The 21,932-nt window shown below is 64.8% G+C and overlaps 1 protein-coding gene across 1 annotated transcript; it reads left to right on the forward strand.

Annotated features, from left to right (window-relative positions):
- Positions 1–618: 618 nt before the first annotated feature.
- Positions 619–20,262, forward strand: VSIG10L2 (V-set and immunoglobulin domain containing 10 like 2). Its single transcript, XM_075909270.1, has 11 exons — positions 619–697; positions 1,701–2,219; positions 5,708–5,983; positions 6,423–6,698; positions 8,067–8,176; positions 11,018–11,402; positions 12,719–13,033; positions 17,627–17,749; positions 18,046–18,070; positions 18,417–18,550; positions 18,942–20,262. Exons 1-11 carry the CDS (start codon positions 619–621, stop codon positions 19,049–19,051), a joined length of 2,352 nt encoding a protein of 783 aa, XP_075765385.1. The 3' UTR covers positions 19,052–20,262.
- The last annotated feature ends 1,670 nt before the right edge of the window (positions 20,263–21,932 follow it).

The raw sequence follows: 21,932 nt of genomic DNA on the forward strand, positions 1-21,932 counted from the left end.
CGTCCTTTGAGGTCCATCTAGTGGGTCCATACTACACCCCCTAAATCGAACCTGGGAAGCTTGACTGCGGCAGTCTCGGTCTTCCGTGTAGTGTAGACGTGCCCTGAGACGCCCCAGAGCCAGTGAATGGAGGGGAGGGAGCCAGGCCTGAGGCCCAGGAAGGGGTTTCTAGGCTGTGGTGGAAGATTTGGGGAGAAGTGGGAGGCTGCCCCGAGATCTACACTTCCCCGTAACTGGGCCCTGGCCAGCTCCCCCCAAGCGCTGTCCTGTGAAGGGCTGTGGCCCAGGGAGGCCCTGCAGGAGGGACTGGTCACTCATGTCCGTCCACTCGTGGCAGGGCTCTGGGAAGAGGCACCTGAGTAAGAGACGGAGGGAAGGTGATGAGGGAAGCGAAGGGGTATGAATAATTGAGGGCTACTCCGGGCAATTCAGAGCAACCTGAGACGGGCCCGGGCTGCATGTAGTGGGCGGGAGATTGACGGACACCGATACCTCGTCCCGCGCCGCACGCGGCCATTCGCCAGGGCTCCCACTTGCAGGAGGGCCAGGCTGGACGCAGCGGGAGCCGAGTGGAGGGGCTCAGGGCTGACGGTCTCTCTCGCGGCGTGACATGGCGCCATGGGGGATGGAGCAGCAAGAGACTCAGCACGGGGAAAGCTGCTGACCATATTTTGCCTTCTCCCCGCAGTGGCTTGCGGTGAGTAACGAGCCCTCGCTGGTGACTGGGAGACCTTGGCTGCTGTGATGCCGTGGGAGGGTTAGCGCTGGGCCTTGCGAGCTCCTTTCGGCCAGTGCCAAGCAGCCGCAGGCTCCGGGGATTGGCTCGGGCGTCTCACGGCAGTGCGTGGTCGATTAAAGCCCCAGCTGCCGGAGTCCTGGGATTCAGCGACTCTGGGCCCTGGTGCAGACCTCAAGCCAGTTGCCCTCCCATGCGGCTGCAGAGGAAAGCCCGAAAACATGACTCCGGGAAGCTCAGAAAGGGGAAGCCAAGCGACCCCCCTGCCTTGCTCACTGGCAGGCTGGCTTCTGTGGGCTTAGCGCTGCCGACCCCGCGAGCGCAGCAGGCACGGAGGAGGCGGGCAGCTCCTTTGGCGGGGTAGCCGCTCACCCTGCACGGCCAGTGACGGCCGCAGCACAGGGCCCAGGCGGGGCAGGAAAGTGCCTGCCACAAGCACCCCCAGCGCCGGGGCGCCGCGCCCTCTCCCTTAGCCTGGGCTTTGTGGTGCGGATGTTTGGGCCGGTTTCAGAGCCCGCGGGGGAACGTCCACACCCCGCAGCCCAAGTCCTTTCCCCAGGGCCGGGGGGGACCACGCTGCAGTGTGGATGTGCCTGGGGCGCGGTTCCTCCGAGAGCAGGGCCCTGCCGTTCCTGCTGCCGGGGGTGGGCACCGCGGCTCCTGGGGCAACACACCGTTAGGAGGAGGCGCTGCCGCCGGGCAGGGGAGATGCCAGGGAGGGGCTGGCGAGGGGCCCAGCTCCCGGCCTGTCCTACCCTGGCGGGAGGATGTCCTACCCTGGCGGTGCCTGCGGGGCTGGGCACTGTCATGCAGGGCTTTTGTGGACCCCAGCGGCACCGGCGTCTGGGACTGTGGCCCCAGTTCCGCTGTAAATCCTCCCTCGTCCCTCGCTAGAACAGAGCGGGAGTGTTGAGAGCCCCGGGAGCTCCCCGGGATGCTGTTCTCTGAGGCCGCATTCTGCCAGCACCTCCCAAGCTTCTCCGTATCCGCCCCCAAGGAGGCAGGGCCGGGTCCTCCCTGGGCGGAGGGGCACATGATGCACCGAGAAAGGCTCCCGCAGGGAGTCCAGCAGAGATCCCCAGTCTCCTGAGTTGCTCTAACCACTGGTCCACCCTTCCTGCCTCGTTCCCCCCAGCTCAGCTCCTGCACCCTGGTGATGCCACGTACGAGGAGCAGGCCGTGCGAGGGGTGCGGCACCAGGCCGTGCAGCTGGCATGCGGCAATGTGGTCTCCCCCATGGTGGTTTTCTGGAGCTTCACCAAGCTGGGCTCTCTGGTGCCCCGGGCCGTGGCCATCAGCAACGGGCTAGAGGCCAAGGTGGAGAAGGCTGCAGCGGCCCTGGGCCAGGTGAACCTGCGGAACGGCACGCTGGAGCTGAGCAACCTGCAGACGGCTGCCCAAGGGCGCTTCATGTGCCAGGCCATGTACGAGGAGGACGGAGAAATCAAAGTGGGCTACTTCTACATAGAGCTGGTCGTGCTGGGTACGTAGCATGGAGGCAGCCGCCCCCCGGGACTAGCTGAACAAGGCAACAGAGGCCCCAGTCCGGGTCCCCCACCCTTTAACTGCCCCCGCTGGGCTGCCCCCAAGCTCCTGCTGCAACCTCCCCAGGCTAGGGGAGGCGAAGTGGGCTGCTTCCAGTGTCACAGGGTGGGACTAGAATCCAGGGGCCTTGGTGCCCACTCGTCTCCTCCAACCATCGGACAAACACCACCCCTTGTCACCTCTAATCATCGCCTGCTCCGCCCCTCATCTCCTCCAACCATCGGACATACACCGCCCCTTGTCACCTCTAATCATCGCCTGCTCCGCCCCTCATCTCCTCCAACCATTGGACATACACCGCCCCTTGTCACCTCCAATCATCGCCTGCTCCGCCCCTCATCTCCTCCAACCATCGGACATACACCGCCCCTTGTCACCTCCAATCATCGCCTGCTCCGCCCCTCATCTCCTCCAACCATCGGACATACACCGCCCCTTGTCACCTCCAATCATCGCCTGCTCTGCCCCTCATCTCCTCCAACCATCGGACACACACCACCCCTTATCTTCTCCAACCATCGCCTGCTCCGCCCCTCATCTCCTCCAACCATCGGACATACACCGCCCCTTATCTTCTCCAACCATCGCCTGCTCCGCCCCTCATCTCCTCCAACCATCGGACATACACCGCCCCTTGTCACCTCCAATCATCGCCTGCTCCGCCCCTCATCTCCTCCAACCATCGGACATACACCACCCCTTGTCACCTCCAATCATCGCCTGCTCCGCCCCTCATCTCCTCCAACCATCGGACACACACTGCCCCTTGACTCCTTCAACCATCGCATGCTCCGCCCCTTGTCTCCTTCAACCATCGCGCACACACCACCCCTTGACTCCTTCAACCATCGCATGCTCCGCCCCTTGACTCCTTCAACCATCGCGCACACACCACCCCTTGACTCCTTCAACCATCGCATGCTCTGCCCCTTGTCTCCTTCAACCATCGCGCACACACCACCCCTCATCTCCTCCAACCATCATGCACACACCGCCCCTTGTCACCTCCAATCATCACATGTACTGGTCCTCATCTGTCCTTCCCATCCCTGACGTGGTGCTGCATGCAAAGATGCCGGGAGATGGGAGGGACCCATTTGGCCCAAGCTGGTCCACCTTCCCTTCAGTGTGCTCTGCACTGCCTGAGCCAGCCTGTCCTCAGTGTCCTGCTAATGCTGAGGCGCTGCCGTCACAGGCCCGGCCTTGCTGCGCTAGGCGCTGTACACAGAATGAACAGCCAGGCCATGCCCCAAAGGGCTCAGTTCTCAATGCCTCAAAAGCTGGGACTTCCTCTGCTTCCTCCTGGAGGCCTGGTGTGGCCTGTGGCCCGGGCTGTGTGAGGAGCGTGGGCGAGAGGATTATTCTAGGAGGGGGTGGGTGAGATTCTGTGGCCTGCCTTGTGCAGGGGGTCAGACGATGATCACAATGGTCCCTTCTGACCTTAGAGTCTATGAGTCTGTGAGGCTGCAGCCCTGGGCCCTTCTGTTCTGTGAACGCGCGGATCATGGAACCCGGCTCCCTGCTGAGCAGCCCGGGGCCTCGGTGGCTGCACCCCCGTCCCCATCACTCACGCTGGTGCAAGGCAGGACAGATGTGCGGCTCTGGAACCCAGCCGGAGCTGTGCGGAGCCCCAGCCCTGGGGCCGAATGCCAGGGCTCCTGCCAGGGGCTTCTCTGCCCGAGCCAGATTTCCCCTTTCCCAGCCGGGCAAGCTTTGTTCACATGCTGGGGCGAGTGGACAGACAAACGTCCCGGCTGCCGGGCGACGAGCCTGCCGGAGAATGTCACTCACCGCCCGGCAGCCACTTCCCAAGCGCCACGGCTCCAAACCCCGGGCCTGTCCCTCCAGGGTCTGCCCTCGGAACGGCAGCACATTGGGGGCCATTCCGAGCCCGCGGCCCGGGGCTGATCAGCTCTGCAGATGGGGAGCACGGCCCGGGGAGTCAGGCCCAGTGGCGTTTAGTCCAGCTCACAGCCAGACCAGGCAGATGGCTGAGGCCCGGGAGAGCTCGTCCCACTAAGGAAACGCGCTTTAGGGATAAGTGACTCTTCAGTTGGTGGGGAACCGCCCAGCGAGTTCCCAGAGAATCACCCTCTGCTGGAGGAGTGCCGGCCCATGCCAGGGGTCCGATACCAGCCCTGGGAGAACCTTAGAGCACTTTAGGGGAGCCTGCTCTTACAATGAGGGGGAGGATAAATATGCTCGCTTACACATGGGGAAACTGAGGCAGGGCAGGTCGCAATGACATTTTCAAGCTTCGCCTCTGATTTGTGGCACAGCTAGTCACTAGCACGGTTACTTATTGCTGGGTGGCACCAGGCTTGCAGCCCAGGGCCCCAAGGTGCCAGGCACTGTACAAGCACCAGGCAGACAGTCCCCACCCAAATTGCTGCCCAAGATAGATGGGCGGGAGGGGAAGGAGGCCGTGTCGGCTGGCCAGGCTCTCAGCTAGCTGGCCAGTTCTTACCGGCAACCCAGCAGAGGCGAGCCCTGCCGCCCCCCCAGCTCCCACGGGGAGTGCGGGTGCTGGGCAGCTGCGAGCCAGGCCAGGGCGCGTCAAGTTGGGCACCACAACTTGGCAGCAGTGCCAAGGGCGGAGGCTGGCTCCAGGGAGAGGTGCTTGCAGTGACTGGCAGCAGGCAGCTCTGGTGTGGCCAACGCCCCTCCGGCTGCTCAGTGGAGCCGAGGGGCTGAGCCCGCTGCCAGCACGCAGCGGTCCTGACACCCCCCTCAAGCCGCCGACTGCTTTGCACCCTGCCACGGATACAGACCAGGCCGGGGGGCTCTGGGCGGCCTTGGGCCCGGGTTTCCCACTCTGCTCCCTCAGTTTTTCACGCTTGCTGAGATGCTCTGGGCCCTGGGGCTTTCAGAAAACCCCCATAACAGCCCCGTGTGCAATGGCATCACGGCAGCCAGCCCCTGGGCCCCTGTGGTGCCGGGCAGCAGGGCCCCAGAGCTCCCCCCGCCACCAGCCCCATGCGCGCGGCCCGCCCAGCCAGCCAGACGCATGTGAGCACGCCCTCGGACTGGAGCCTGCCCCACCCGCCCCACTGGCTGACACCCACAGCCAGGCCTGTCGGGGGGGCTGGAACTCCGGCCAGCTGGGGGGCTGCCTGTCCAACCGCCTCAGCCACTCAGGGCTCCCCGCCCCACTTCCCTGGGGCCTTCGCTGCAAGCCCAGCCAGCCCCTCCCGCCGAACGGTCGGTGCCAGGGGCTGCACGCCCCTCCCCTCCTCGTCTCCCCAGCGGCTGCCCCGTCTCGCCAGCGCCGGGCCGGGGACAGGCAGGGCGGGATCGGCAGAGGGGGATGGATGGCGTGAAGGGGCCGCTGGATAACGGGCAGGGGGCAGTTGGGAGGGCTCGGATGGGGTGCAGGAGGCTGCAGCAGGGCAGAGCACAGCTGAGCCAGGTGCTCGGTCTCCCCAGTTCCCGTCCCACGGCCCTCCCTGCAGCTGTCCGACCCCTCGCCAGCGGAGGGCGCGCCGGTGACCATGACGTGCACGGTGAAGGAGGGGACGCCCCCTGTGGGCTTCGCCTGGCACCGCCACACCAGCCGGGAGGGCACCGTGGCGGTGGTGGAAGGCGCCAGCGGGCGGCTGAACCTGACGGCGGCTAACCGGACTCACCTGGGCTGGTACACCTGCACGGCCCGCAACGAGGTCAACAGCCAGACCAGCGACCAGATGTACCTCGACGTCGTGTGTGAGTCAGCTGCAGGCAGCAGCAACCTGCCCCTCCGGCTGCCAGCACCCCAGGGCCCGGCTGCTGAGCCTTCGGACGCCCCACCAAGGCTGACGGGGGCTGGGTGCTCAGCCCCTCCGGCACTAGCCCCCACAAGTGTGCCGGAGACCATAGCCAGGGCTCCCCGGCCCAGAGCCCTGCCTTCCAGGGTACATCCTAGCGCACAGCCCGCAGGCACCAGAACAGCTGGCCAGAGGGCTGGCACACACCTGGGGGGCCGCACCCTGGCCCTGCCCCCGGCACCGAGGGACCAGAGCCCTCCAGTGTCTCAGGAGCAGAGCCCCGGCCACCCGGCTACAGCTCCCAGCCTTCTCCGGCGCCCAGATACGCATATCAACCAGCCAGCTGACCAGGACCCCTCCTCCAGCTGGGAGCTCATGGCCTCTGCTTCCTTCTGCAGATGGGCCTGACGAGCCCGTGATCAGCGTGGAGCCGTTTGTGGTCGCCCAGCACGGCTTCACAGCTAACGAGCAGGAAGAGGTGGTCATGACCTGCCTGGCCCCCTCCAACCCGCCCAGCCACTACGTCTGGTTCTACAACAGCTCCCAGGTCTACTCCGGCCAGAAGTACGTGATCGCCAAGATCTCCCGCACACAGACGGGCACCTACACCTGCCTGGCCCAGAACACGCACCTCAACACGCGGGCCCAGAGCACCATTGTCCTGACCGTCTACTGTGAGTGCCGCCCCCTGCCCGCTGCCCTCTGCCCTCTGCCGCTCCCTCCTGCCTCTCTGCTCGGGTTCTGACGGTCACCCGCCAGCGCCAGGCGGCTCCGAGCGCGGGTAGGGGAGTGTCCAGGGGAGGGACCCGTGGATCAGAGAAGCCCGTTGTGCTCGGGGCCCTGTGCGCGGGCAGGACGGGGCAGTGCGGGAGGCTGTACGTGCCCAAGGCAGCTGGTGGACTCTTGCCGGTCCGGCGGAGGCGTTGGAGTGACCCCGAGGCAGGTGGTTCGAGCAGAGGGGTGTTTGCTGACAGCCGCGGGGAGGAAACATCTGATCTCCGGGGAGGCTGCCGTGTGGCGGGGCGAGGGCCCGGTGAGCGTGTGCCTGGGCGAGGCGCTGGGCCTGCTGGATTCCCTGCTACGTGCGGAGGCCTCGGAGCTGGCCATGTTGTTCCTGGCAACGTCCCCCTGCCCGTAGCCCAGGCGTCCAGCCCGCTGCCCCCTCTCCAAACAGAGCCACTGGAGGGCCCACGGGGGGGCATGTTCCAGAAGACAGGGAGGAGCTGTCCTGGGCAAGTGGCTTGGGGGCTTGTCACAAGGGGAGCAGGGGATGTGGGCACGTTGCTGCATGGGAAGGGCTGGCCACAGCGACCGCGAGGGTTCAGGTGAGTGGGCAGCAGGGGGCTGGAGGGGAGCGGTTGACGCTAGGCACCAGCAAGCACCAAAACCGTCACATTTGCAAAGCTGAATCGGTCTGAAGAATCAGAGTCAGGCCGTGCCGATGCCAAATGTCTCTGGTTCTGCACAGCATGGCAGGTACCTCGTGGACTGTCTGTGGCGCCGGAGCCAGTCGGAGATGCTGGGTCCTTGTCCCGTCTCCGGCGCCGGAGTGACTCGGAGATGCTGGGCCCCTGTCCCGTCCTCGGCGCCAGAGCGACTCGGAGACGCTGGGCCCCTGTCCCGTCCCCGGCCCCAGAGCGACTTGGAGACGCTGGGCCCCTGTCCCGTCCCCGGCCCCAGAGCGACTTGGAGACGCTGGGCCCCTGTCCCGTCCCCGGCCCCGGAGCGACTCGGAGACGCTGGGCCCCTGTCCCGTCCCCTGGTCCTGCCCTGGTCCCCACCCTAGCACTGGGCCTGCATGGTGCATATTGCAGGTGCCGAGCGCCCTGCTGTCCCGGATTCCCTCCATTGCTCGGACAGAGCTTGCCCAGCGAGCTGGCGTGTTGGAAAGAGCCCACGGAGTGAGCAGGCGGAGCTGCCACGTGGTCCCCAGCCTCCTGGCCCCAATGCAGCTCTCGTGGAGCAGCGCCGGCAGCGGCCTTTCTTCTGCCCGGGGTTGCTCACGCCCCTTGCTGCTGATACCCTCTTTGCCCCACGCACAGATCTGCCCGAGGGGAAGCCCAGCTGCACACCAGAGCCGGCTGCCAATTTCCGGGATGTGGCTCTGCAGTGCTCGTGGCCTGGCGGGTTCCCCCCCGCGCGGCTGCAGTGGGTGAGGGCCGGCTGGGAAGCAGACGCTGCCGCGTCCTTCTCCAGCGCCACCAGGATCCAGCGAGGGGCCGATGTGCAGAACGGCAGCTCCTATACCTGCCTGGCCTCCCACCCCGCGCTCCCAGCCGATGCTGTCTGCACCACTGCCGTGTGTGAGTCCCTCGCCCGGCCCCAGGGCCGCCAGGGTAGAAACCCCTCCGCCCCGCCAGACTCCCCTCCGCCCCGCCAGACACCCCGCTGCCCCCGCCAGACACCCTGCCGCCCTCGCCAGACACCCCGCCGCCCCCACCGCCCTCGCCAGACGCCCTGCCGCCCCCGCCGCCCCCGCCAGACGCCCTGCCGCCCCCGCCGCCCTCGCCAGACGCCCTGCCGCCCCCGCCGCCCCCGCCAGACGCCCTGCCGCCCCCGCCGCCCTCGCCAGACGCCCTGCCGCCCCCGCCGCCCTCGCCAGACGCCCTGCCGCCCCCGCCGCCCCCGCCAGACGCCCTGCCACCCCCGCCGGCCCCGCCAGACGCCCTGCCGCCCTCGCCAGACGCCCTGCCGCCCCCACCGGCCCCGCCAGACGCCCTGCCGCCCCCACCGCCCTCGCCAGACGCCCTGCCGCCCCCACCGCCCTCGCCAGACGCCCTGCCGCCCCCACCGCCCTCGCCAGACGCCCCGCCGCCCCCACCAGACACCCTGCCGCTCTCGCCAGACACCCCGCCGCCCCCACCACCCTCGCCAGATGCCCTGCTGCCCCCACCGCCCTCACCAGACACCCCGCCGCCCCCGCCAGACACCCTGCCGCCCCCACCGCCCTCGCCAGACACCCTGCCGCCCCCACCGCCCTCGCCAGACGCCCTGCCGCCCCCACCGCCCCCGCCAGACACCCTGCCGCCCCCACCGCTCTCGCCAGACACCCCGCCGCCCCCACCAGACACCCTGCCGCTCTCGCCAGACACCCCGCCGCCCCCACCACCCTCGCCAGATGCCCTGCTGCCCCCACCGCCCTCACCAGACACCCCGCCGCCCCCGCCAGACACCCTGCCGCTCTCGCCAGACACCCCACCGCCCCCACCGCCCTTGCCAGACACTCTGCCGCCCCCGCCAGACGCCCCACCGCCCCCTCCGCCCTCACCAGACGCCCCGCTGCCCCCGCCAGACACCCTGCCGCCCCCTCCGCCCTCACCAGACGCCCCACCGCCCCCTCCGCCCTCACCAGACGCCCCACCGCCCCCTCCGCCCTCACCAGACGCCCCTCCGCCCCCGTCAGACAGCCTGCCGCCCCCACCGCCCTCGCCAGACGCCCTGCCGCCCCCGCCAGACAGCTTGCCGCCCCCACCGCCCTCACCAGACACCCCACTGCCCCCGCCAGACAGCCTGCCGCCCCCACCGCCCCCGCCAGTCACCCCGACACTCCCCCAGACACCCCGTTGCCCCTCCCAGAAACTAGGGATGTTAAATTTCGGTTAATCAGTTAATCGAGTAGTTGTTGGAATTTCCATCGACTACTCAATTAGTGGACAAGGGGGCGCTCGCTGCCCCACTGGGCCTCTCCCTTTGGAAGGTCCTAGGGCCACCTGCAGCTCTTGTGTGTTTCAGAGGGAGAGGGGCAGCCGAGACCCCACTGAGCAGGATCCGCTTCAGTCCCGCTTGCACCGTTTCCTCCCTGCGCCTTAGCCCCCCCCCTTACCGCCCCACGGAGATGGTGCTGGGGGAACCGGCTCTTAAGCCAGCTCCCCCCACACTGGCTCCTGCTCCCAGCACTGGGCCCGACTCTCATCTCACTGCCCGAGTGCTGCCCAGGCCCAGGCACCGCTGCTCGGGGCGGCGGGTTTGCGTGTGGCAGGGGTGGGGGCAGAGCAGAGAACTGGGGCCCCGCACGCCGGGTCTCCAGCAGCGGCTGCTGGTCTCTCAGGTGCTGCTGTCTCTACCCAGGGGTGCCGGGGGGGACCCCCGCCTGCTCTGCCGTGGCGACGAAGCGGAACGAGTTCCTCATGCTCTCCTGCCACTGGGCCGGGGGCCTGCCCCGCGTCACGCTCTGGTGGCGGGACTGGCGGCTCGGCGTGCTGGGCGGCGCGCAGGCTTCCCGCAGCATCTACGTCCTGCCGTCCAACAGCTCCCTCGGGGGCAAGGAGTTCGCCTGCGTCGCGGCCCACCCCCTGCAGGCGCGGGCCTCCGAGTGCCTCGTGCGCCTGGGTAAGCGGCAGAGCCGGCCGGGGGCCTGCTGGGGCCTGGCTCAGCGGCTCTTGCTTTGCTCCGCCTGGGCCAGGCTGAGGTGCAGCATCCCGGCTGGCCAGACACAGGGGGTCCCACGCCGGGGCCGGGGCTGGGGCCAGCCCACCGAGGCGCTTGAGGGGAGCTGACTGACGAGCGTCCCCGGGCGTGTGCCAGAGCCCCGGGCAGGGACCCGGCTCCACGGCCCCTGCCCCGGCTGCTGGGCGAGAGCCCCCCAAACCCCAGTGCTCAAAGTGCCCACAAAACATGGGGGGAGGGGCTCAGAAAGTGACAGCACATCTGCCTCCCTCTCCCGCAGCTCCGCCCCTGCCTGCTCCTCGGATTGCTCCATTCCTCCGGGCAGGACCTGGGGGCCTGGGCTGCTGCAGCCCTGGGGATGGGGGGGAGCCTTGTGGGCCTGGGCAGTGTCTCCCCGTGCGCTGGGATTGCAGCACAGACGTGCCGTGCCCGGCAGCGCCCCATGCAAGGGCCCTCGGCGGCCGTGGGTAGCCCCGGTCCTCAGCGGGGGCCAGGGACTGGACAGGCAGCGTTTGTCCCGGCCTGGACCTGCCAATTCGTTACCAAGCCTGGGCATGATGCATGAGTTGGAACAGGCCCGGCTGCCCCCGGGCTGGGCGCCCTGCAGGGCTCAGGGCCAGCCCCTGGCTGGGTTGCAGGGGAGGCGTCGGCCCTGGCCCGGCCCGGTCTCACGGCAGGGCCCGTCTCTCTCGCCTGCACAGACGTGCCCAAGCTGGTGGCCGAGCGTGCGGAGGTGTCGCTGTTCGAGGGCGGCGAGGCCCGGCTGGCCTGCGCCCTGCAGGGCCCCCACCTGGGCTCCGAAGTGTTCTGGTACAACAACCGGCGCCAGGTGGTGCGGCCGGACACCGTGCGCTACAGGCTGCAGCAGGCCGGCGCCTGGTTCAACCTGACTGTCCGGGACACCGAGTGGCTGAGAGACAGCGGCACCTACCAGTGCGCGGCCGTGAACGCCGTGGGCAATGCCAGCCTCCCCATCCGGCTCCACGTGAAGAGTACGCACGGCCAGCCGGCCGGCCGGCAGGGGAGGGCACCCCGGGACCCCACGGGCTTGGCAGAGCTTTGGCGGAAGTAGGCTGGGACCTGCAGGGACGGAGCAGTGGATGGGAGGGCTGGGGGGATGGATGGAGAGGGTCTGAGGGAGAAGTGGGTGGGGGTGGGGGGCCCGCATGGGGCGTGGGGGAAGGAAAGAGGTGGGAGGGGCTGGGCCGGGGAGCATGTGGGTAAGAGCTTTGGTTCCGGTGGGTTTACACCTCGGCAGGTTGTGCATGCAGATTGCTAGCTGCACAACCACGTCGGGCCGGGATGGCGCTCGCTAGATCAGCCAGCCTAGCCCCTGCATGGAGGCAGGATAACCCCTAGGCCAGGCTTGGTGGGAATTTTGCCAACCTGTTCTTAAAAACTGCCCACAGCGGAGACTCCCACCCCCCAGGCAATTTGTTCTGTGCTAAGCCACCTGGCCTCGTGTCCAACCGAAACCTCCCCTGCTGCAGTTTGAGCCCCTTGCTGCTTGTCCAGTCCTCAGCGACCAAGAAGAACAATTTGTCTCCCTCCCCCTCTCGGTCTTCTCTTTTCCCAACTAAACAAACCCAGTAGCTTCAGTGCCCTCCTAGCTCATGTTCTCAGACATTTCATCAGTTTTGTTGCTTTTCTCTGGACCTTCTCCAATTGCTCATCTCTCCTGAAATGTGGTACCCAGAACTGGACACAATCCTCCAACTTAGGCCTGACCCGCGCCGCGTAGAGCGGAAGAACGACGTCGCGTGTCTTGCTCCCAACACTCCTGTTCATGCAGCCCAGAATCATGTTGCTTTTTTTGCTACAGCGTCGCACTGTTGGCTCCTATTTAGCTTGTGCTCTACTTTGACCCCTCGATCCCTTTCTGCCGGACTCCTTCCTAGACAGCCGCTTCCCCTTCTGTGTGCGAGAGACCGATGGGTCCTTCCTCAGTGGAGCACTTTGCATTTGTCCTCACTGGATTTTATCCTGTTTACCTCAGAAGGTTGGACAGAGACTAGGCCAAGAACCCCCTGGGATTCCTGCCTCCCCCCCGGGTTCTGTGCCACGGGGTGAGGTCTGGTGGGGCTCCAGCAAGGCTCAGGCTCTGGGGAGCGGGCTGAGGCTGGCTTTGCCCAGGGGGTGTTAGTCCCTGACTGAGGCAGGAAGGAAAGGGCGGGAGCCGGTGCCTCAGAGCGTGTGTGAGCGAGGGAGCCGGCGCGTGACGTGCAGGTGTCAGGCGAGGTGTGCGTGCCAGCTGTGCGTGTGTGCATGGTCTCACTGGGGGCGCACTGACACTCTCCTCCCCCCGCAGAGTACCCGAGGCCCCCCAACGTGACGATCAGCAAGCTGACGTACACCCGGCAGCGCACCCAGGTGCAGCTGGTGTGGGAGACGCAGGGCTCGGGGAACCTGACCGGCTTTGTCGTCCAGCGGCAGGAAGCAAAGAAACCCTCGCTGGACCCGGCCCGGTTGGCAGCCCGGGCGTGGGAGACGGTGGCCAGTGACATAGAGCCTGACATCCGGGACCACAGGGTGGGCGGCCTGGACCCGGCGGTGGTGTATGCCTTCCGCATCCTGGCCGTCAACCACCGCACCACCGGCCACCCCTCCGAGGTGAAGACGCCAGGTGAAGTGACTCCAGCAGGGTACCCCCTCCTGCAGCGGCTGCCGCCTGCCCGCATGCCCAGGGCTGTAGGAACGGGGCCAGGACGCCGGGCTGTGCAGAGCGGTGGGCGAATCTCGCTCCCATTGCAGCCAGTCAGGCCCCGCAGGCTCAGCCACCCAGCCCGTCGGATTCTCGTCACCTCGGGAGGAGAGGCCCGCGACCCTCCCTGGCTGGGAATCACGGTGTGGAGAGGCAGGCCTGGGCCGGGGCGCATGTGCTCAGCGCAGCTGGGGCAGGGATATAGACCGGTGTGCCCGCACGGGGGCGTAGGAGATGGAGTGATCACTACAGCCCCGTGCGGGCACAAACTGTGTGTCCACATCTGCATCTGCAGCTGCAAAAACGAGCCGCAAAGATTCATGGATATTGGTGGATTTGCAGGGTGGCTGTGATCGTATTGGGATGTAGGGGATAATGTCATATTATGCTGTATGGGATGATGTTATACTGGGGTGCAGGGCATGGTGTCATACTGGGGTGCAGGGCACGGCGCTGTACTAGGGTACAGGGGACGGTGCTGTACTGGGGTGCAGGGCACGGCGCTGTACTAGGGTGCAGGGGGCGGTGCTGTATTGGGATTCGGGATGGTGTGATACTGGGGTGCAGGGCACGGTGTCATACTAGGGTGCAGGGCACAGTGCTGTATTGGGGTGCAGGGGATGGTGCTGTACTGGGGTGCAGGGCACGGTGTCATACTAGGGTGCAGGGCACGGTGTTGTATTGGGGTGCAGGGGGCAGTGCTGTATTGGGATTCGGGATGGTGTGATACTGGGGTGCAGGGCACGGTGTCATACTAGGGTGCAGGGCACAGTGCTGTATTGGGGTGCAGGGGATGGTGCTGTACTGGGGTGCAGGGCACGGTGTCATACTAGGGTGCAGGGCACGGTGCTGTATTGGGGTGCAGGGGGCGGTGCTGTATTGGGATTTGGGATGGTGCTGTACTGGGGTGCAGGGCACGGTGTCATACTAGGGTGCAGGGCACAGTGCTGTACTGGGGTGCAGGGGACAGTGTCATAGTAGGGTGCAGGGCACGGTGCTGTACTGGGGAGCAGGGGACAGTGTCATAGTAGGGTGCAGGGCACGGTGCTGTACTGGGGAGCAGGGGACAGTGTCATACTAGGGTGCAGGGCACGGTGCTGTACTGGGGTGCAGGGGACAGTGTCATACTAGGGTGCAGGGCACGGTGCTGTACTGGGGTGCAGGGCACAGTGTTGTTGTATTGGGGTGGGGGAGACGCTGTGTTGGAAGACCAACCCGCACTGCCACTTTCTACAGGGGTGTTTCAGGTGCTCCTACTGGCGTGGAGAAGGCTGGTGGGGGATTGTGAGGGGGGCACCCAGGGGAGCGGAGGAGGGGCTGCAGAGTGCTCTGTAGTGCAGGACTGAGGCGCATTGCCAGGCCGCTTGTCTGTTTATCCCTGAGGCGTTGTCCTCAAACTCCGCCAGCGTCACAAGCCCAGAATCTTGCGCAGCTGATGCTCAATGGCCGGTGAGCACTGGGTTCCAGAGTGAAGACGTGGAGTAAGCAGAGCTGGTCACGCCGCCTCTGCAGCTGCTGGACCTGCCTCTGGTCTCCCGCAGGCTGGCTCAGAAGGGGCCCCAGGTTACAGCAGCGCCACATGGGGGGAGGGGGAGCAGCCAGGGGTGCGGCTGCAGGTGCAGCCAGGCTGTGCCCAGCAACCTCTTGCCCTGCCGTGTTTGGAGCAGCGGCAGGCAGGCGGCACCAAACCAGAGCGGGCCCAGGGGCCGTTCCCGGGGCACCGCAGGGCTCCCAGCTCTCCGACCGGTCGGATGGGAGCAGCCTCTGGCAGGGAAGCCATTTCCCTTGCAGGGCAGGCGGCCTGGGCGTGGGGCTCTTACGTCACCTGGAGCCTGAGTACCCTTGTGGCTGTAGCCCCTGGAGCAGCCTGTGGAGCAGGGCAGCTGCTGCGAACCCCGTGGCCGGTGACTGCAGGTGGGTGCTAGCGCGGGGCCGCTCCTGCCCTCCCTGCCTGTGGGGGGAGGGGCTCAGGGCTCGGCCCCGGGCGCCAGCCAGGCCTGACTGTGGGCCCAGGGAGGAGATGCGCCTCGCCGCTTCCAGGCACGGGGGCTCTGCCAGTTGCTGCCCACGGAGCAGGAGGCTGGCTTGGGGTTTAGGGCCCTGAATGGAAAGAGCCCCCTGCCCTGGCTAACCGACCCACCTGCCCCCCCGGCTGCCCCTTCTCTTCACCCTTCGGGGCGCCGGGCATCCCCCCCGCGGTCCTGCACCGAGACTGACGGGCTTTCCCTGGCCTGCATGGCGGGAGGAACAGCTGCTGGAGCCACCTGCTGGCCGCTGCTTGGCCTCCCTGCAGAGGCCCCGCCCTGCAGGAGACCAGCCAATGGGAAGTAGGCTTGACGATGCACAGCAGCTGGAAAGGGTTTCATTGGCTTGCTGGAGTGAGGGGCGGGGACATGTCGAGGCCTTTGCGGGGCGCGAGGGGCTAGAGCTGACACGGTGCAGGGTGACCAGAACGAACCGCTGCTCCTGCTTCTCCCGGGCTTCTTCCGTGGCCCTCTGGGCCTCCTGTCGCTGTCTCCGCGCCTCCGCTTGCACCCTGCATGGCCCACCCGGCTCACCCATCGCACGAATCCCCAGGAGGGGGGAGCGCCCGACGGCCCCAGGGGCCGGGGCGTTTCTGTTCCCCAGCCTCTTGCTAGCCAACTGCTCCGGTTCCTGCAGCTGAGTCTGTTCCCCTGCGAAGCGCAGCCCCCCCCAAGTGGCCCCAGAAGCCACTTTGCCCACTTGTTTACAAGGAAGCTCTGGGCATTGCCAGCGTCATTATTTATACGACTGGCTTCAATACCCAGGAAGCCCTGGGAAATGCCTTCTCTTCGCGGTGCGAGTCTCCCTGAAAAACCGACCCAGGCCGTCCCTTCTCCTTGCTCATCGGAACACGATTTGTTTTCCTTGGCCACATTTTTCAACAAAACCAAATTTCCATTCCCATTTGCTTTTGCGGGGAGGGAGGATGTGAAAAAAACCAAACACGTCTCAGGTTTTGGCCGTGACATTTTCAGTGAAAACCTTCCAATTCCGGAGGAGAAGGGGGATTTTCACCGGGAGATTTCCGTCGTCACAGAAAAGCCATTTTTCATCAACCAGATCTGCCCCCCGCATGCACAGGAGTTGGATCCGAACTAAGCCCCAAGCAGCTGATTATTTGTGCAGCCCGAGCGTCTGGGATCCCAGCCACAGGCTGCGCCTCGAGGTGCTCGGGGCTGTACAAACCACAGAGCAAAAAGACGGTCACAGAGGCTGATGCATGCGATGGGGCCCCAGATCCCAGGCTGAGCGGAGGTACGGTCAGGGAGCCGGCGGGGAGCCCTGCGGTGCCGTTTCCAGACACTTACTTTAAAACCTGCTCCAGGGGGTTTCTCTGAACCGCTCCCCTCGTAGGCCACGCGCTGAGCCGGGGCGAAGGCAGGGCAGGAGCTCCACGGACATGGCAGAACCAGGCTGTTGGATCCAGCTGTGCGGGAGAGACTTAGCCCATGTTCACATCCACCCATCCAACGCCCCGCCAGGCAGCCGGTCTCATGGTGTAGATGGGGAAACCGAGGCACGGACTGGCATCCTAGGCCAGGCTTGTGTTCAGTAGCAGAGCTGGGAGTAAAACCCAGGGGCCCGGCCCCCAGTCCAGCCGGAACAGCGACCTGCCCTTCCAGTACAAGAGCAGCCGTAGGGCCAAGCCAGGCCCTGCTGGGGGTGCAAATGAAAAGGGGAAACGAGCCTTTTCCTGATAAACCAGCAGAGTGAAACCCGAGGGGGCCGCGCAGGTGGGCGGAGCCGGCAGCCGCAGTCAAGGAGGCGGAATGTCGACACTCGGGACCCCTCGGAAGGGGGACCCCATCAGCCGAGGGGCCGCGCGCAGCAATCGGCACCCGGGGGGGGGGGAGCCCTGGGCGGGACACCCCGCTAGACGGGGCAGAGCAGGGCAGCACATCGCTCTGCTCCAGGGGGGCAGCGCAGGCCTCCAAGTGTGCAGCTCCGAGGCTCCGGCCCCAGCAAGTCAAGTGCCCACACGAGAGCCGCTCCCCTCCCGGCGCCAGCCCCGCCCCGCCCCGCTACAGACACCGACGTGGGACTTGGGGGCCAGTGACGCCGGGGCCAGGGCTGTCCAAGCTGACACGGGGGGGAGGGGTTGGGGTTGGTGAAGACTCAACTCAGTACAGTAGAACTTGCCTCAGCACAGGCCTTGGGTCTATTCCCTGCTCTGCAACTGACTAGTTACATGGCCTCAGGCACCTCCCTTTGCTGCTCTGTGTTCAGTCTCCCCAGCTGCCCATCAAGGGTCACCCCATTCCCGCATGCAGTGGGGGCAGCACAGGGCCTCCTGTTGCCACTGACACAGCATGCTCTGGGCACTGCTGCTGGCCAAGGGGGGAACTTAGAGGCAGGTGTCTGGTACACTATGAGTGAGAGCTACTCCCTGCTGTGCCAGGGTCCTGTCTCTAGCAGCCTGTGGGAGCTGCTGGCGCAGGGCTCCCCAGTCGGGACAGCGCAGTGCTGACCTGCGGCTGCTCTCTCTTCCAGCTGAGCCCCCATTCAATGCCTACCCTGCAGTGCTGGGGGCTGCAGCGGCCGGGATGCTGGTGGCAGCGGTGGCATCTCTGCTGGCCTTTCAGTACATCGTCCGGAACCGGGACAACAACCCACGTGAGTGGGGGGGGGGGGGGCAGGGGATCCCTACTGGCTGCCACTGCACAGAGACCCCCTGGGGCCCTTCAGGCCAGGGAGAAGGTGCAATGGGGGCACAGGGCTAGAAAGCAGGAAATGCCCCAGCAGCGCCCTGGAACCCAGGCGCTGGTGCCAGGTGCTGCAAGGACCAATGCATCCTGCATTCACGTGGGCAGCCAGCTGGGCAGAGGGGGAGTCGGACGGGGGGTGGGGTGGGGATCGGGCACTGCAAGCGGGTGGCTCTTACAACAGTATCGCCCTGCCTTGTTCCCCAGGGCTGCACGACCTGCTCTTCGGAATGTAAGTGCCCCCCCACCCTGTGACCAGCCCCCCACTCCAGCCACTCTCACCTGCCCCCTTCCTCTCCATGCCCTGGGCCCGCCCTCTGCACCGGTGCTGCGGTGAGCTGCCCTGGGGCGGGCGCATCAGGGCCCCTGTGCACCTATGAGCCACACAAACAGCGGCCAAGAGGGCAGCCCACATCCTGCCCACGTTTCTAGGAACCCCCCCCCCCCACCCCGTCCCTGCAGCTCCATTTACCTCCCGCTCCCCAGGCCATATGCTCCCTCCCTTTCCGTGCCTCTGCCAGCCCCTGGCTCCACCCTGCCCAGGAACGGTTTTAGGGATGTGGTGCCCTCGTCCGCAGGCCTGGCCCTGATGCTCAGGAGCACATCAGCACTCCGGAGGATGCTGAGATGGCCGCGGGTGCGGTGGATGGGATGGACGTGGAGCCTGGGGGCACATCCCCCACCTTCCCCTCAGCCGGGGAAGCATCTGCAGGTAACTGGGACACAGGAGCAGCTGGTATGTCAGTGAGGGGGCCAGCGAAGCCCATAACCCAGCCTGCCTTTGAGGCAAACTCACCTAAAGAGCAGCCTGTCGCTTAGCCCCTTGTCCATCTCGTCTGGGCCTGCGGATCCGAGGGTCCAGCTGCGGGTGGCGATGGAACACTCTGTCCCCCAGGGAGGTTTCTTCCTGACCCAGCGGATGGCTGACTGCTTGTGCCCTGGAGCATGAGGGTCGATTGCCCTTGTTTTCGGCCGGTTGTGCGGGGCTGGAGGCAGGCTAGGGGGCTCTGGGAGGCCCCTGGGGTGTTTACGGGACTGACCTGAAGTTGTTTGCTGCCTGGAGCCACACGCACGTAGTGATTTGCTGTCTCTCCTGTCTGCAGAGTGTCACCCTGAGCCCCCGGCCACTGCCCAGGAGGCTCCCCCAGCTCCGGATCCCACCGCTGATGACCCTCCGGTCAATGTCACAATCACAGTGACTGCGACATCGTGAATCCCCGTCAGACGCATTCAGCGCCCCTCCCCCACATGGCTGGCTGCAGTGGGGGAGGGGGAAGCAGGGCCCATGCAGGCCTGGCATCACCAGGCTGTTTGGGTGTGGCAGGAAGCAGGAGCCCCTAGGCACAGTGCACTGGAGGACAGAAGCCCGCGTGCCCCCTGGGAAGGGGGGTGCTGGGGGCTTGGACTCCCCTGGGCGTTTGGCCCTTTCCCCTCCTCCCCCACCACGTTGCCACGAGCAGGGTAGAGCTTTCCTGGGCAGTGAGCTTGCCCCTGTGCCCAGCAGTGTTCCCTGCCCACGGGACACGCCCGGGCAGCAGAGCTGGCTCTCCACTTGCTCGCACTGCTCCCTGCGCGGAGCTAAGAGCTGGGGGAGCTCGGGGGGTGCCCTCGGCCCTGGTGCTGGACGGGACAGGAGTGTCTCTGGGCACTTGGTTTATTGCCTCTTTGCTGCCCAAAGCAGGCGGGTGAGGGCCGATGGGGCCCTGGGGGAGGAGGCAGGTCAGGGGGGCCCTGGGGGGGAGTGGCCTGGCTAAGGGGCGTAGGGAGCACGGCTGTATGCCAGCCCGGACCCCCGTGGCATTCCCCTTGGACCGCAGCTGCACGGGCTGCCCTCCGAGCCAGTGTCAGGGGAGCTTTCTGTGCCCGAGGGAGAATCCCTGGGGAGCCTAGAGGGGTCCACAACATCTCACCTCAGAACCCCAGAAGAGTCAATCTGGCCTACGGGAAGCCCTGAACCTCAGTCCTCCCTGTCCCTCCCCCGTCCATGGGGCTGGAGTGCCTGGGGAGTGAGGGGCCACTCCAGTTGGGGGCCACATCGGGGGTTTGGGGAGGATTTTTTTTGGCGTGCTTTTCACTTGTGACGTCCGACTGATTTTTCTGTGGGTCAGTCAGTGTCCCCGACCCAGAGGATTCCCACCCGCCATAAAGACAATGTTCAAACCTTTTGTGTTGGACACAAATTAACATTTTACTTGATTAAAGATGAGGTTTGGTAGATGTGAGACTGTTAAAGCCTTTAGTCTCATCATTTCAGTTCCTGTTTCCTTTCTTACTGGTTACATCAAACCCTTCTCCCCAGCTGCAGCACTAGCAACATGGCATAGGTGCAATTGTGCAATTAATGGCGAGTCTCCATCAGCAACTGATGATCTGTGGAAAGGTTTGCGTTGAGCGGGGTGGGCCATGGGCCAAAAAGCTTGAGAACCCGAGTTAGCATCTTACATTCACAGAGATGGATAGAATGATGCATCTTCATCCATTCCTGAGATGCTCTGATCCAAGCCCTTTGCCACTTGACCTTAGCTCATCCCTCCTTGGAGTTATGCTCAGGAATAAGAGGATATGAACTGGATACACTATTGGAGACTTTTTTTTGTAAGGAAAAGGTGATGTTCCAGGGGTCTGAACACAGAGTCGTTACCACATTAAGTCATTTGGCTCCATTCCTTATGTGCAAGTGTCTGAAGGAGGCAAGGCTTTGGTTCACATAAGTGTTCCACCACACCCTGAAGGACATAAATGTTCCCTCATCACAAATATCTTGCTTGTCATCATGCCAGCTTTGACCACAGTTGACAGATGAGTTGTAAGGGGAGAGGCTTGCTGGCAAGCCACCAAGGAGGAAGTGCCTCGGGCTGTTTTACTGTGCTTAAACTTGACTCGAGCTCCTACAACCCAGTGGGTGTTTGCCCGGTTATGCATCTTTCTGGTTGATAACGATGGTTTGGAAGATTTATGTAAAACTGGCAGATGGGGCTGTGACGGACCGGGCCGTGTCCGGGCACAGCTGAGGGCGTCCGCTCAGGGCGAATTGCTCAAATCCGGGGCTCTTTACAGCCCCCAGACTGGTGACCTCTCCAAACAGGCCACAAACCAGTCCCACAGAGCGCTTCAGCAACCTGCCTGAAGCCTCACGAGCAAAACCCCTCCGACACCCCAGCAATATCCGTGCCCCAGATGGCCCCGGGCCTCATACACAGGTGGGGGGTCCTAGCACCCAATCCCACCTACCCCGAACAAGTTCTGTCCGGTTCCAAGAAACCAGCCACAGATCCCTGGTCAATTTACCCTCTGGATCTTACCCACAAATCACGCTGGGCCAATCCTTTAGAATCTATATCTAAAGGTTTATTAACACAAGAAAGAAAAGCATGAGAGTAAGGTTATTAAAGTACAGTACGTTACATGCACCGAATCTCCCAGTCCTCGATGCACGCTCTAGCAGAGATGTTACAGCTGCTGGTTTAAGAGTTCTTATTGCACATCCTATCATCAGGATGGGTTCACAGGTCTTCCGGGCTCTTCGATCCCTGCAGTGCTGCCTCTGGGATGAAGTGCTGAGCTGAGAACTAAATGGCATCGACCACATGGCCTCTTTATACCCCCTTCCTGGCCTCTTCTTGTATGCAGCAAGTCACCTGGTCAGAGGCCAATCTCTATGTTCCCTGCTGGCTGCTCTCAGCTGACAGCCCCCATTCTTTGGGTGTGTCTTTGGCCCATCAAGTGCCATTGTCCTACAGGGCTTCGCCACTCAGCCTGTCCATAGCCATGCTTAACCACATTCAGAGAAATATTCAGCTTCCACACAGATTACAGATTCCTACCTACACACATAGACATTATATACTCACATAAATAGCGTACATAAGATCAACAAACGATAAGCTCCCATTCAATACCCCACATGGCTCCCTTTTATACCAATTTCTGGGGCCAACACCCCCACCTAGGGGTGCAGCAGCGATCTGGCTGCTTCCCTCCGATTCGGTAATGTGACACCCCCAACGCAAAATTGATGCAGGAAGTGATGCCAGTAACATCACTGAGGGCATCACAGGCCTCCCCCAACAAAATGGTGGCGTGCCTCAGTTTCC

This window comes from Pelodiscus sinensis, chromosome 26 (assembly GCF_049634645.1).
Source record: "Pelodiscus sinensis isolate JC-2024 chromosome 26, ASM4963464v1, whole genome shotgun sequence".
Lineage (NCBI taxonomy): Eukaryota > Metazoa > Chordata > Testudines > Trionychidae > Pelodiscus > Pelodiscus sinensis.

Excerpts from the sequence above, each read along its gene's own strand:
- VSIG10L2 (XM_075909270.1), top strand. The coding sequence starts at position 619 with ATGGGGGATGGAGCAGCAAGAGACTCAGCACGGGGAAAGCTGCTGACC. Across the intron at positions 6,699-8,066 it reads CATTGTCCTGACCGTCTACT|ATCTGCCCGAGGGGAAGCCC; the intron begins GTGAGTGCCGCC and ends CCCCACGCACAG. Across the intron at positions 8,177-11,017 it reads CCCCCGCGCGGCTGCAGTGG|GGCTCAGGGCCAGCCCCTGG; the intron begins GTGAGGGCCGGC and ends GGCGCCCTGCAG.